Below are 15,597 nucleotides of genomic sequence, written 5' to 3' on the forward strand. Positions count from 1 at the left end.
TGTGTGGTCTTCTATTACATTGTGGGTTGATCCATGCTACTATGTACACTATTGGCACTCACTTTTGTAGACCCAACAACAGTTGCATTGTGTGTTCATCTGCGTGTTCAAAAGATTTTACTGGACTTTTTTCGCTGATATACTGACATCTGTCATGTTTTTCTGTTTCAAAACACGATAGAAACTTCCGCAAACATCTTAGGATGGTGGGAAGCCGAAGGATGAAGGTCCAGAGTAAGTGAATATGTGTCAAATATTACCGTATTTGCCAGTGTATTGGTCGAACTTTTTCGATCCAAAATCGACCGAAAAAAATCAACCTCGACTTATACACCGAGTCATAAAATTTAACTTCGTATTCATCGCTTCAAATGTGATGGTAACCGAGGCCGTTTCTCATGCATCTCATTGTGCGTTGCACTTAGAAAATTTGAACCGGGCGGCGTGCGCGAGTGCGCGGCCCGCTGGAAGTCGAATGAGGCGCCGCGATTTCATCCGCGGTGCTTATAAAGTGCCGATCCGCTCGGCGGGAGCTATTTTCGGCCACTTGGCGCGTGAGCACGGCCTCCCGGATGTGCCGGGCGGCGTGCGCGAGCTCGCCGGCCGCTGGAAGTCGAATGAGGCTCCGCGATCTCCTCCGCGGTGCTTATAAACAGCCGATCCGCTCGACGGGAGCTATTTTCGGCCACTTGGCGCGTGCGCACGGCCTCCCGGATGTGCCGGGCGGCGTGCGCGAGCTCGCCGGCCGCTGGAAGTCGAATGAGGCTCCGCGATCTCCTCCGCGGTGCTTATAAACAGCCGATCCGCTCGACGGGAGCTATTTTCGGCCACTTGGCGCGTGCGCACGGCCTCCCGGATGTGCCGGGCGGCGTGCGCGAGCTCGCCGGCCGCTGGAAGTCGAATGAGGCTCCGCGATTTCATCCGCGGTGCTTATAAAGTGCCGATCCGCTCGGCGGGAGCTATTTTCGGCCACTTGGCGCGTGCGCACGGCCTCCCGGATGTGCCGGGCGGCGTGCGCGAGCTCGCCGGCCGCTGGAAGTCGAATGAGGCTCCGCGATCTCCTCCGCGGTGCTTATAAACAGCCGATTCGCTCGGCGGGAGCTATTTTCGGCCACTTGGCGCGTGCGCACGGCCTCCCGGTGGTGCCAGGCGGCGTGCGCGAGTGCGCTGGCCGCTGGAAGTCCAATGAGGCTCCGCGATCTCCTCCGCGGTGCTTATATAGTGCCGATCCGCTCGGCTTGAAGCTATTTCCGGCCTCCCGGTGGTGCCGGGCGGCGTGCGCGAACTCGCCGGCCAGTGGAAGTCGAATGAGGCTCCGCAATCTCCTCCGCGGTGCTTATAAACAGCCGATCCGCTCGGCTGGAGCTATTTCCGGCCACTGCGCATGCGCACGTCCTCCCGGAATTTGAACACATTTCGTCAATAAATTTCGCATATTTCTGATTGAATTTTGAAGTTTAATATAATGCAACAATTGAGCTCGACTTATACAAAGGATATATCACAAAATCGTAAATTTCCGTCGAATTGTAGGGGGTCGACTTATACACCGAGTCGACTTATACACCGGCAAATACGGTATATGTAATTTAGCTTATGTACAGTTTTATATTTTTTGGAGTAAAGGGCTTGAGCCCAACTGCGAATAGCTAATTTCCGCCAATCATTGAGACCTCCTTTTATTTTGCCTCCACTGAATATGGAAAATGTCAGCCTGGTATTTCAGTCATCTTAGTTTGGTTAGAAACATTTTTTAGCATCGATTGAGGCCCGAGACAGCACAACTCTGCAGTTGTTAGCACGTCTGCATCACTGTCAATTCTCCATTTGAACAACTTTGTGTATATTTCGAATGCTGTCCACATGCTCAGATGAATTTTCTATTTCCAAATTCCAAAAATGTTTACACAGGTGCTTTATGTCCCTTTGTCTCTTGCAACATTATAATGTTTTGTGCAACGAATTTCCCATCGGAGATAGAGATAGTATGGTAAAATGAAATACTATAATGAAACTTGATTTGTGAGAGACTAAGTACAATACGTGTCAGTACTTGTCATAGATACAGCATGTGCTATTGCATCTATAACTTCCATGCTGTGATAACCTCGCAGTGGTCTCACAGTATCTTGGCAGCACTCCAGCACATAATTAACTTACCAAAGTCTGAAGTCACGACCAAATATTCACTTTTTAATCAATAGTGTGTTTTAAGTTATCCTACTATTGTCACAGGCTCATAGCAGAAAATTAAATATAACAACATTAGCTGAAATCACTCAAGACAAATACCCATCAGGATAAATGTTGTTCCTCCTTGAATCACTGCAAAAGATTTTGCTGGATTTCTTTAGGGCTCACTGTGCTGAGTGTAAAAGTACACGTGAGTTGTAAGTAACGGACTTTCTCTTGAAATCATCAGCTTTTGCCGACCGCAGAGCCAAGAGCTTCAGCCGCTCATGGAGTGATCCCACCCCTGTCAAGCCTGACTCACTGCATGACTCCAGAGACAGTGAGTCAGCAAGCCTCTCCATCACACTTGCCCGTGGACACACAAAGACAACACTTTTTCTATAATGCTTGCAAACACAAGAAGAATCTATTCAAATATTTCACAAGGGCGATGAAGATGTGCTTACACAAACAAGATTGGGGCACTTACTTAAAATGCATATGCATGGAGATGGTAGAAAAACGAAGGCTGAAAATGCATGCAGCTCACTCGGAAACTCTTGTCAGTATAGTTTTAAATATCATGTGTAATAATATACCATGACAATCACCCGCTGAGAAACTATGCTAACATTATTTTCACTATTGCATTCACTGCTTTTTGATCTCGTATTTATTCTCGTATTGTGTTTATTCCATCTGGTTCATTTGTATTGTAGATGCTTGCAACAGTCTTGCGTCATTAGGGAGGTTTTTTTGTGAGCTCCCACCCCATTATTCTTAAATAAAATGACAGGTGCAGCACTTTTAAATGGCGCACATACTCTTTAATCCCGTTTGTGTTCTCCTTTCATCTCACCCTTTTGTTCCTGTGTGTCTGAGCCAGGTGGTGATCTCCAGACCTCATCGGGGACCCTCAATGAAGGGTTGGATGAGGATGTTGACTGGGGGGATGAAAGAGAGATGGAGAGAGTAGCATGTGAAGGAGATGACTTTGTCCCACCTAAAATCATTGTGAGGATCATAATTCACTTGTCAGCAACGTTGTTATTGTATGAATATGATTTGTATATAGTAATTCTTATATGTGGCTCTCTGCATGTTTATTTGCCTCCCACAGCTGATATCCTCCAAGGTTCCAAAGGCTGAATATGTTCCAAACATTATTCGTAGGGATGACCCTTCCATCATTCCAATTCTTTATGTGAGTACAACTTAGTATAAGTGTTACAGACCCACTTTTAAGTCATAGTGTGCTTCAAGTATATATTTCAGACCTAAGTATTTTGAGCCTTGTGAAAAAAAAAAAATCATCCAACTTTATCATAGCGCCATAGTTCATTTGTTAGTCCAAGCCAGACTTTACTGAAGCTGGCAATGATGCTCATTTCTTTCTAAGGGTATTTGTAGAAACGAGTAGAATGGCAAACTGATAAAAAAGTCAAAATATTAGACACAGCTTAATGTATGATGCCACAGGAAATTAGCCATTTTTGTAAATTATTTTGACAAACATTTTAATAAAAATGTATTTTGTTCTTGTATCTATGTCAGTCAAATGTTTCTCTACTAGATGCCAGAAGGTGCATAATTAACTAGTAAAATCACTTTTTGCGAATTGTTTTGCTAAGTGGTGCACCGTGATATTTTTTTTCCAATGTGAAATGTGCCTTGGAAACTCATGGCATTATAGCATAGCAGTTCATAGCAGGCAAACAAAGCTGTTGGGACTTGTTTGATTTCAATTATGTTTTTTTCCTATGAATACATACATGTATTATTTATAATGCTCAACGGGGGCATAGAGAGCATGAGCTTGTCATTATTCATTAATTTACAAAAGATACAATGATGGATAAAGGATAGATCAATAAAGTGCATCTTCTTGGGGATTGGGATATAGGCCGAAAGTTGATTTATTCAAAATGTTTTATTGCTAATTAATTCGTAACAGGCCACACACTCATTAAATTAAATGTTATCGGTGGTGGCGTTTTATTAAAACGACATCTTTCAGTGTACTTCTCTGCTCAATGTGGTGAAACAACGCCTGCTCCTCTCCAATTTTCAGGACCACGAGCACGCTACATTTGACGACATCCTTGGTGAGTATGACGTCTTTTGCAGTTTTAGCACCAGGCACGATGCTGTATGAAGATAAGGACAAGGTGCCATATTTCCACTTTGAGGCACTGAAATGATTCATTAGTTGACATGATACTGTCAAGGGACAAACAACATATGTGTTTCATCATTTGAGTGATGAAAAGTAACACCTCTCTCTTTTGCTTTCTCTCTCTCATTCACACTATGACACTCAGAGGAGATCAAGAAGAAGCTGACCGCCTACAGAAAAGGCTGCAAAATTTGGAACATGCTCATTTTCTGCCAAGTGAGTGACAAGATGGGCAGGATTTTAGGAATGTTATGACATTATTGGTCATATGTGACATACAGTGTTGTTTACTTAGTCATCCTATTGCACCGGGCAGCCATGACAGATGATTTGTTCCACTATACATGTTATTTAGGTATAAATATACTGGGGGGTTTTCAGGTTTCAATTATCTTTGCACTGTCAAAAAGGTATCACTGTATATTTGCGTGATAATCTTAAAAGTACTGATGGTGTAATTTTGACACTTACTGTTAATGTTAAAAATAACTCTTTGGCTCCTGGTATTTATTAACATAACGAGTTATAAAAAGCTCCATCTGAAGCAATGCAGTCCTCTGTTTTGTGTTTGTTTGCCACTGTCAGACGTTTTGAAAGGTAGCAAAACAAAGAATATGTATATTCCATATCACTTTTTGTGTCGCAACAAAGATGATGATTGCCCTGTGTCATGACTTAAAATGTATCCTTCCCCAGGGAGGACCCGGTCATCTGTATCTACTGAAGAATAAAGTGGCTACCTTTGCCAAAGTAGAAAAAGAGGAGGATATGATCCAGTAAGCATTTGAGCATTTAGATAGTATATATAAATGTATACTACACATCATATTACATCCAAAAATAAATGTTCTTGTCACGGTCGGGTGGAGCATGGAGCAGGACGACCAAGTGCAGCTTGGACCAGGGTTTATTGGTGAACTCAAAAAGGCAAACTAACAGACTCGGCAACCGACATGACTCATTAACAAAACCTAACAACAAGACTGACCGAAAAAGACGTGAAACAAAATGACCGGGTGACATTACCAATGACAGCAACTGGAACGAAAAAGACATCATGACGTTGACACAACATAACTCCAACACCGAACGACAGCAACCAATGATCCGACAGGGAGTGAGGGGCAGACAGGACTTATATACATGACAGGTAACGAGAGGCAGGTGGAAATAATCACACTGATCATGCGCACACAGGAGGGGAGGGGCGAACACACAGACAGAAACCAAGACGACACATAGTGGAGCAGTTGGGGACGAGACGTGACAGTTCTATATATTTTAAATACACTTGACCTGAGTATTTTGCTTAAAGAAATATAAAAAATCTGAAAGAATAGTAAAATAAACAGTTAAATGTGTTTTTCATCAATGCAACATTAATACAATAATCTTTATTGCATCAGCCATCATGCAATTGCATCAATCATAAACACATTTGAGGCATTTACTATAAAAATGATTCCCTTTTCCTCAGCCTTCTTTCAAGCTCTCTTGTCTGAATTGCCCCATTGTCGTTGATTTTGTAACCTCTCTTCTACATGTAGGTTCTGGCGGCAGCTGGGCAAGCTGATGAGTAAGCTGAACCCTGAGCCCAACCTCATCCACATCATGGGCTGCTATGTTCTCGGCAGTGCAAATGGAGAAAAGGTAATCAGTCTTTGTGTCGTGACTAAGACTTGAGATTCCACACGCACTTTTGAACATAAAAAAAGTGCTGCAAATGTGCGCATGCACAGAGTGTGCTGAGAGTGCTAATACACACATGCTATGTAAATGCCATTATGCTGTGAACAGCAGTATGACAATTATCGGGCAAGCTGTTTGTTTCAGCTCTATAGCCCAGAGGCTTACTTAAGAAAATTATTTATTTATTAGTTTGTTTGTTTGTTTGTTTGTTTGTTTGTTTATTTTAGGAATTGTACAGTGTGTGTCATTTGTGACCAATGACCTTTTAATGTCTTGGCTGCCTAGTTACTGTTCTTATCCTGCTGTCAGGCTCCCACATGCAGGGGAGTAGTACTATGAGGAAGCGCTCTCGCACACATACACTACACTTTGAAATGACAAGAAAACAGACTCCTTGACGCCCACCCATTTCATGGACTTTGTGACCTTTCTTGCAATTATGTGCTCCCTACACTTATTTACACACTCCCACCTCCTCTGTTACCCGTGCTATTGCCCATCCACCCCCACAGAGTCAAATGCACGCTTGCCATACGCAAGCAACTCACACGTATTGCATATGCCCACACAAGAAAATAGTTACTGTACAGCAGTGGCGGCTGCTGGTCATTCAAGGAGGGGAAGTTCAATTTTTTCCATCCTATATGATAAATGGGTTTATTAATTTTTATGAAAATTCTACCCTATGTTTCCTTTTCAAGGGAATGACCTTGTCCACAACATACATGTTTTATGCCATAATGTGCAATTTGGGCATGGTACATTACAGACAAAGCATTTGCATACTGTCACAGACGAGGCAGGGCAATCATGTTCAATACGAACTTTTATTTAACAAAAAGGAAAAGGGGGGAAATTGGAACTCCAGCAGGGCAGGTGCAACAAGAAAGCTGACACGCCGGTCAGCGAGCAGGCGTCGTACGTCATTGAGGCAGACAAGGACAAGTTCGGAGTCAGGAAAAGGCATGTGGTCAGATCTCGCAGGAAAGGAAGCAGAGCAGGCAAACAAGCAGGAAACAAGCAGGCGTATTGCTTCACAGCGAATCAGGCAAACTGGGAACAGAACAAAGTGCAGGGGTTTTATAAGTAAGTTAATAAGCCTGGAGCGGGTAAGGTGTGGCTGAAAGAAATTTGCGACCGTGGTGCTGAAAGAACAGTGAGAGGAGCGCGTTGAAGAAAAATAGCTGACCTGGTGCTGATCACACAAATGCGCGACAACATATAGAAATTCCGTACATGGTAAAAGAGCCCAGAAGGAGCAGGCTGAAGCTCATAGACGCTTACCTTACCACACATCGTGCCCTACAGCACGGGTGTCTCAGCTTGTTCCATCAAGAACCGCATATTAACATGAAAAACAAAAATATCACATGCAGTAAAAATAAAAATAAGTTTTCATCCTCCATGCAGTACAGCTGTCAGTTGTTCATTCTCAAAATATAAGTTGCAAAGACTCCTGGAGCTAAACATCTTTAGTTTATTTACTACAACTAATTATAACGTTATAGTTTTTTTTTTTTAATGAATGTATATTAGCAGCACTATTTAAGTCATTATCTAGCTTGCTAGATGTGTGACCGACGGGCTGTGAGTGGGAGTGATCGTGTCAGGGGAGAGAAGCTCCACAGCTGCCTCTGCTCTTTGGGGAAAGAAACCGCAAAATGACAACACTTGTTGTTTCTTACGAAGACAAAGTTGCTGCGGATTGTTGTGACAAATTTGATGATGTATTTGTTAAAATGTGCTCCATGCTCAACATTTGTCCTCAGCAATGAAGTTGTTTACATTTCAAGGTGGCCCAAGGAGAAGCTCATGAAAAAAAAATTGGACCTAACTTTTCTTTCCTTGAGGCGTTCACCTTCACTAAATGACACATTGATGTTTCAATTGTTTATAGCAGCATCTTCCAGGAAGGTGACAGTCTGGGATAAAACCAAGGAATATTAATGCATTTCTCACTTGGCTGCCTAATGTCTGTGTAGCATCGTTATGGCAGCTCAAGATAATCTATTGTCTTGGAAGAAAACAGTTACTCACCTGCATAGACATCCATCATCAGGCTTTTTGTTTTGTTGACTATAACTAGCTGTAAGACGTTAATTTGAAAATTATGTATTTATGTTCCAGAGTGAATACGTGATATTAGCACTGTCATAATTGATAAATCGAGTCGCTGCCGCCTGTGCGTGCTACTGCAAGCTCAGCTGGGTCGACGCTATTAATAGCGTGAGCTGTCTTCAGATGACGCAGCTTATAACCAGCTTGTCACGTTTTGGGTGGAAGGTTAGTGTGGTAGTAGGCAGTTAATAGGTGGACACAAGCACAGAAAAGCAGACAAGGAATGCTGGAAAAAAGTTATCAAATTATCAATATTCCAAAATACAATGTGAGACGCGTGACATTGGTCTCTCTCTATATATATATATATATATATATATATATATATTTACTTTCAGTTACTTCATTTTCACTGAATGAACTTGTGTCATATTTGAAAAAGGTGACTTTTGACAAATAAAGGGCAGCACTGTATGTAGTGTAGGCTAAGCAATAGGGCTCTCTATTGATGACATATCACTAAATGTCATGACTAAGCATAGATCCATGACCTTTACAACGACAGTTCATGCTGCTTGAGGACCACCAAAGTGTTGCTGGGCCTCTTCTATCACAGCCTGTCAGGCAGGGGACAAGACGGAGGACTCGGATGCAGAGTCGTTTCTTTCTGGGATTTATTCCAGCAAGCACACTGAGCAAAAGTACAAATCAAATCGCCTCTTGCGAGGGAAAACACGTGGCAAAAAGTACAAACAAAAGGTGTCGCACTGAGGCGAGTCAAAAGGCTAAAAGTACAAATCAAAACGCCTCTTACGAGGGAAAACACGTAGCAAAAAGTACCAACTAAAGGAGTCGCACTGGGGCGAGACAAAAGGGCGATGGAGACCAAGGCACAAACAAAAGCGTCGCTCGGTGGCGAGACAAAAAGGAGGGTTCTTACAGAGAGTTCGGACATCAAGGGATCGCTGGTGGTCGGGGCAAGGCAAGACACACTGGCACAAGACAAGGGGAAGACACGGACTAAATACACACAAAAGGGCGGGGACACAGGTGATGACAATTAGTGTCGATTACGCAGGTGCACACAATCGGGATCAGGGAAGACAAGACAACCAAACACCGAGGAAGGAAACACGAACTGAAACGGAAGGGATGACAAAATAAAACCGGAAGTAAAGTTACGACAATTGACGAGACAAAAAACCGAAAAAATAAACGCGACCGCATGACACAGCCATCCCTGCATAATCACGTTTTTTTTTTTTTAATTTAAAAATATCTTCTCCATCTGTCCTCTCTTCTTGCAGTTGATTCAGACTTTGAAGAGGCTGATGAGACCATCCTCTGTTGAATTCAAGTCCCCTCTGGAACTGTCAGCACAGGGTGAGATCATTTTACACCACCACGCGACCAGTTTGTAAACTGCATAGCCATTTATTGCACTATTTTTATCTCTGTTTCGGAATAACTGCATTTTTTTTCTCTGTTTCGGAATAAGTATAATACTTGTGGTTTGTCAGTTGTCACATCCCTGTGTCGATGCTTGTGTCCATAGTGCCTTAATTTCCTTTTTTTTACATTCCTGAACTTAAATGCTTTTAAGATCACTTTTGCCTTGCATTCTTGTCATTGGGTCCTCAACCCTGCCAGACTTTAACAATCAGAGAGCAAACTATTTGCATCCTTGACAAGCAATGAAGCAGTCAAATAGCCATCAAATGCCCGTTTCAAAATAAATACAGACAGTATTGATTTGTCTCACAATTTCAACTGGTGGATTTTCATCACTGTCATTAGTCAGTGTCAGGAAGCCTTTCTATTGATGAAGAAAGGGCATTAGGGAGTATGAGCAGCATGAACTCTGGTGTGCCACGTGCACATCTCTCATCTATCTGTCATTTTTCACAGCTATTGATGCTCTGCTAATTATTCTCTCAATAAAAATGTCATTATCTCAGGATTTCTCAAGCCTCTCCTCTTTCCTCTTTTAAATCCTATTTCGGAGTGTCAAAGTGTACAAAGCGCCATATTGTGTATAATACGTTATTTTTCACTTGTGTACTTGAGCATTGACAAGTTTACTTTAAATGTTTCCATTTCTGTATTCTCTTCTGTGAACTGTCAACACTCAGTGTGTGTGTTGTGTTGCCTTTCTGCGCCACTCATCAGTCATCCTTTATTTTCCCATGATTGAGAGGTGAGACTCACAGCTTCATCAATAATGTTTGAATGTCTGAATGTTTGTTTTGATTAACCCAAACAACAAACAATGAATGTTCATCTGTGTTTTCTGAAGAATATTTTAGGTTTGGAAAGTTTTTTTTTTGTTGTGGAACCCCTGAGATTACCCCCATTACCTCTCCCAAGGAAAACAAATAATCGTCGGACCTGAATAATGAAATTAACCATAATCTTATATTTAACTTGTTAATGCTATACCTTACTTTGCAAGTGCGACTCGACCGTGATGGAGTCGGCTTCTCCAAAAGTTTTCTAATTGGCATGTTTTGATTTTTCTTTTCTCTAGGTAAAGAGATGATTGAGATGTACTTTAACTTCCGCTTGTTTCGCCTGTGGAAAAGCCGCCAGCACTCGAAAATGTTGGACTACGATGACCTGCTGTGATGATGAAGCTCCATTTTCTGGCTTGTTGGCCAGTTGTCTCATACCTGAGCCTATGTGCTCTGACGGAGGCTGTGGACTGGCCCTCAGAGCAGCTTGGAGGTAGAGTCGGAGCAGCAGCACCAGCTCAGCTGGGATTTATTGCTCTCTCCTGAAGGGACAGAGGGGTCGAGTAGATTCAGCTTCAGTGGGTTACCCTCTCGCCTCTATCCACTTACCCTTCCTGCTAATCTTTCAGAGAAAGTAGAATGAGAAAGACAAGTAAATGGGGAAGAAGAAAAGGACTTTTCATCTTAAGCCCAAATGTGTCAGAACATTCTAACTCTAGTTAGATTTCCGAGTGTGTGGAGAAAGTTTGATTATAGAGCGGCAGAAGAAATGGCACTTCCTTCTTACTGAAGGTGATTTTATTTTCTCACCTTTAAATATCCTTTTTAAGGTGGAGGCTTGTTTAATTTCTTTAAATAAGCAAGTGCTTATTGGAGCATAGGAGAATAGAATTCCCGCATCTCTCTGCTGTTATTAAAAATGAACTAATATTTAGTCTTATTAATAAATTAAATGTAACTATTTTTTAATTACTTGAAAACCTATGTATTTGAATTTAGTACAGACTGTTGTAGTAACTCAGGATAAAGCCAGTGTTTGATATTTTGACTTTGATTCACTGCTCATACTGCAACATTTGGTACGGCGGCCTTCATACAACACACACGTCAAGCAGGATGGTCCAACTGTTAGAGTTGGTCATTCTCTACATTTTTAGACCCGTCTTGCCAGACAAGACAGTTGAAGTAGCGCTCTATCTTGTGTAGCATTACAATATTATATTCACCTGCTGCAATAGCACAAACTATTTTTTCTGGAGATGTTCAGCGGGTGGTTTTACATGTGTTTATATTGCATGCAAGTTGTCAACACAGTTCATAAGCAAGTGGTATATTAGTAGATCATCACACTAATACTTTTAACTATCGGATAGCATATGTGATTTTCAGTAATATTTTTATGAATTTGAGAGTAGCCTCAAAGTGAGGAGAATCTTCCTGGCTGTTATTTATAACATATTTGTGATTAATAGCAAATATAACACATCTACCCTAAAGTTAAAAGTTTTGTATTGCCATTTTTAAAGGGAAGCACCAGCTTGTCTTGCGGATAAACGCATTGTCTTGTGCCGTCCATATTACACATAGCAGAGGTGAAAGCCTATTCAGCCAAATTGAGATGACTTGCAGTAAGTTCTTCATATTACACTTGGGCTTGTAGCCGACATGATCAAACATGTTTTGTAACTGAATATTGTACATTGTCTAGTGAATCTGTTTTATCCAGCAATGCCTTGTGTACAGCTGAAATAGTCGGTGTTAAATGACCAAATACTACTTATAGAATATTGTGAGATCAAAGCTACTAGATGGATTTACTTATAACATACAATAAGAAAAAGTGCTTTATGTGTAGCGTAGCGACTGATGTTATCAGGCAATTGGTGCTGTGTCAACTACAGTGACTTTGATGATACATTGCTCTATCTCTCTTTGTTGAGATAGTCTGAAAGTAGATTATTCCCTTGTCTCTATTCACCTCTTTTGATTTGATTGCATTGAAAGGAGGTCTGCACCTTTATTTATTCGATGCACATATGCGGTATGTATGCACTCGAGTGGACGCTTATGTTGGATGACAATGAAGAAATGCAAATGTCTGATTTGATTCCCTTTAAAGTGAATGAATGACAACATAATATGATGCTGTAACGAAAACATCCTTTTTATGTTCCTCAACATTGACACTGTCCACGAGAGTATTTCTTTAAAACGTAAATTGTGTATTGCGAGTGTTGCGTATACTAAAAATGTGTCAATGATTCTACTTTTGTGAAGTATTGTTGTGCTACACTGGTTTGTGTGTTTAGAAAGACAAAAAATCCATCATGACTATTTCATTACAGGTATTTTTTGTGTCAAAACAGCGTGTTCCCACCAAGATTTTAACAACTTTTTGTACAAAAAGGTACTCTTTTCTTTTAGGTCTCCAGATAACTTGCTGAGAGTACCCAATTTTTTTTTTTACGACACGACCAGTGTTGCCAGTGACGAGCGACAACACATTACTCCAAATTAGGAACCGGTTCCTCAAAATTGTCGGTCATTTAAAGTAACTTGTAATCTAAGGCACTACTGTTTCATTAGTAGTCTAACTACAGTTCCTTTTAAAAATATTACCGGTTACATTGCGTTTTCCTTGCTTACTTAGTTACTAAGTCAGGTTTTCTGTAAAGTAACTTTACTATTTCAAGGTCACTTTGCCAACACTGTGTGCGACAACAAAAGTATCATTGCTCTTTTTAAGCCAGTTATACGCATATAGATGACACAGTGACTAGAAAGACTTGCGCTCTTGGTCTTGGAAGTAAGCTTGGTTCACACTGTTTGACTATTTGATGATAAAACTTGTGTTGGATCAGATGGACTTTAGATTAACATCCTGTTTCAAAGGATGTAACATTGGAGACACCACTCACATTGGCAGTCAAATGTTTAGCTCTAAAGGTTTTTAGTGAGCTTGTTTAAATCAAGTAATTATGACCAATTTTGCTTTAATCTATATATTGAGTAATGTCACATGGTAAAAAGATTTTCGGTGTGAAATCATCAATCTATATAATGTTTCTGTACGAAATGATCCACTGCCTTGTAGTTTAGGGTATACATTTTGGGCAAAGCTGAAGCTGTTTTTTTTTTGTGTTGTTTGGTTTTTGCATACTGTTACGTAAACACACACGCTTGTCTTGTCTGTCTTTAGTAATAGAAATAATCTCTGCTTCACTGTAATGTGCAAACTAAACAATTGTCAATATATATTCATGTTATTCCTTCTTGATGAAATGTGTGTATTCACAAAGTCTAGAATTATTATTCCATAGCAATACATCGATTGAAGCACGTATAATGATTCAATTAATTAGCATTTAAGAGTTATGACATTGTCCAAGACAATTTTTCATTTCTGATGAACAGGAAAGAAAGATTTAGAATTGTCACTTTACTGATGCCTCTAAAGTCAAGCCTCAGAGCCCAATGCAACTGTCAGTGCAACATCCTGAATTATGTTATCAATATAACCCTGCTGCTGCAGGTATTGATTCGTAATAATAATAATTCTGACAGAGAAAAGCCGAACATCGTTTTATACAATTTCATTAGAGGCCAGACAGATTGGTTTGATGAAATTATTTACCCATTGGACAAAATGCCAACATGAATTTGTCTTTCTTAAATGTATTTTCTGACTATTCATTATTCATCATTTTATGACGCGAGGGAACATTATTAACATTGTTTATGACTGTATTTCGAGAATAATCTAAACCATAATATACCAAACTACAGCAACTAACAACTGTAAAATACTATACAATTATGTAGAGTAGAACAAAATATGGTGAACATTTTTGTGAATACCTCTTTAAATATCTTCACACATTCTTGTGTCATTCTCAGCTAAAATATACGCATTCGCCTAATTGGAAAATTACTTTAACTCAAAATTTGGCCAGCGTATGAATAATTTGGGCTGTTGTACATGACAGAAGTAATCATCAATATATATCGTTATTGAAAGATGTGTTGCAACACGATTAGATACATTTTAAGGAGAGGACCAAACGTCATTCCAAAATCGTGTAAACAAGACCCTAGCAATCTTTTTGGATGTTTCTTAACAAAACATATGCAAAGTAATGCAGATCTCAATGTCCAGAGACTTGTAGGATAAGTGAAAATATAAATCAAACTGGGCTTCACTTCAATAGAGCCATCTAAAGACTGACCTTTGAGCATTTAACACGGGAACACACAGATCATCATCACAAACAGAAATGCCTGCTTGTATGGGTTTAGCATCACTGTCATTGAAAAGCCAATGAATAGAGACAATGTGTAGGGAGACGCAACAGCTATTTCCATTATGTTTTCATAAACTGTGATTGAAGATAGAAAATTGGGTAGCTCACTTTTGAAGTCCTATTTTGATTGAATATAAGGCGTCTATGTATTGCATCTGAACATCTAGAAGAGCAATAATGTATTGGTAAATGTGCATAGTTGGTGACTGTGTGAGAGAAATAATTGTTGAGCTTCTGTTCATTAAACTTCAGTTTCACACAGTTTGTCATCTTGTCTTGTTCTTGATGAAGTGGTGCCACTAAATGCACAAAAAGCAGACTGCCCAGAGTTTGTCATCTGAACCTCAATGAACTGAGCTTATGATCATCGCTGATCATCATGTCTGATGTCAGGCACATTTGTTTGAACTCCAAAGGTTTTTGCGATTGTGGCATTAAAATTGCATCAGTAACACTGGTCAACCAGAAAGGTTGAATCAGAGATGGTGTTATGTAACTTTGCCTACCATGATTGGTCAGAACAAAAGTTTGGTAGGCTGCACAACTTGCCACATCACCCATTCAGATTGGTCTCAGCAATCTACTTGGTAGGGATACTCATCAGTGCTGTGTTGAAATCATCCAGTAGTGCACTTCTTTTTTTAGCCTTGGCAAGAAGAACGTAGTTGAGTTCCCTGAGGGTTTAATGATGTCGCTCAGAGGGGTATTCCAGAAAGCGGGTTATGTGATAACTCTGAGTAAATTAACCCTGAGATGAGGGTAACTGAGTTATCCGTTCCGGAATGAGAGGTAACTTAAACTCTGGGTCAGTTACTGTGGTAACTTACTCTATGAACATAACCTGCTTGGTGGCAGGTTTACTATAAGAGACACAGAGTTTCTACCTATCTCCTTCCACACAAAGAAAGCGGTTAATTCTGGATTGGCCGTTCATTCAAACTCCGATGGACGTCAAAGCCGTAATAGTTTG

General features: G+C 40.5%; 1 protein-coding gene and 1 long non-coding RNA gene across 4 annotated transcripts in view; one reads left to right on the forward strand and one right to left on the reverse strand.

Annotated features, from left to right (window-relative positions):
• Positions 1 to 8,246, reverse strand: part of LOC148398375 (uncharacterized) — a 30,025-nt gene extending 21,779 nt beyond the window's left edge. Inside the window, exons 1-3 of one of the 2 annotated variants that reach the window (XR_015858679.1) lie at positions 8,075 to 8,246; positions 5,375 to 7,959; positions 3,032 to 3,116 (exon numbers count right to left, since the gene is read on the reverse strand). This is a non-coding gene — a long non-coding RNA (uncharacterized LOC148398375). Of the gene's footprint in view, positions 1 to 3,031; positions 3,117 to 5,374 lie in introns of both variants that reach the window. The other variant, XR_015858678.1, reaches the window with a different exon arrangement.
• Positions 1 to 14,891, forward strand: part of LOC148398376 (NMDA receptor synaptonuclear signaling and neuronal migration factor-like) — a 35,438-nt gene extending 20,547 nt beyond the window's left edge. For both annotated transcript variants that reach the window (XM_088376628.1, XM_088376629.1), the window contains 10 exons: positions 182 to 234; positions 2,423 to 2,512; positions 3,059 to 3,186; positions 3,293 to 3,376; positions 4,244 to 4,277; positions 4,494 to 4,564; positions 5,045 to 5,124; positions 5,896 to 5,998; positions 9,403 to 9,478; positions 10,623 to 14,891. In XM_088376628.1, coding sequence (XP_088232754.1) covers positions 182 to 234; positions 2,423 to 2,512; positions 3,059 to 3,186; positions 3,293 to 3,376; positions 4,244 to 4,277; positions 4,494 to 4,564; positions 5,045 to 5,124; positions 5,896 to 5,998; positions 9,403 to 9,478; positions 10,623 to 10,720 — 817 coding nt within the window. In that variant the 3' untranslated portion in view covers positions 10,721 to 14,891. The remainder of the gene's footprint in view (positions 1 to 181; positions 235 to 2,422; positions 2,513 to 3,058; positions 3,187 to 3,292; positions 3,377 to 4,243; positions 4,278 to 4,493; positions 4,565 to 5,044; positions 5,125 to 5,895; positions 5,999 to 9,402; positions 9,479 to 10,622) is intronic.
• Positions 14,892 to 15,597: the final 706 nt, after the last annotated feature.

The sequence above is a fragment of the Syngnathus floridae genome, chromosome 5, assembly GCF_059516105.1.
Source record: "Syngnathus floridae isolate MCC-2025c chromosome 5, RoL_Sflo_1.0, whole genome shotgun sequence".
Classification (NCBI taxonomy): domain Eukaryota; kingdom Metazoa; phylum Chordata; class Actinopteri; order Syngnathiformes; family Syngnathidae; genus Syngnathus; species Syngnathus floridae.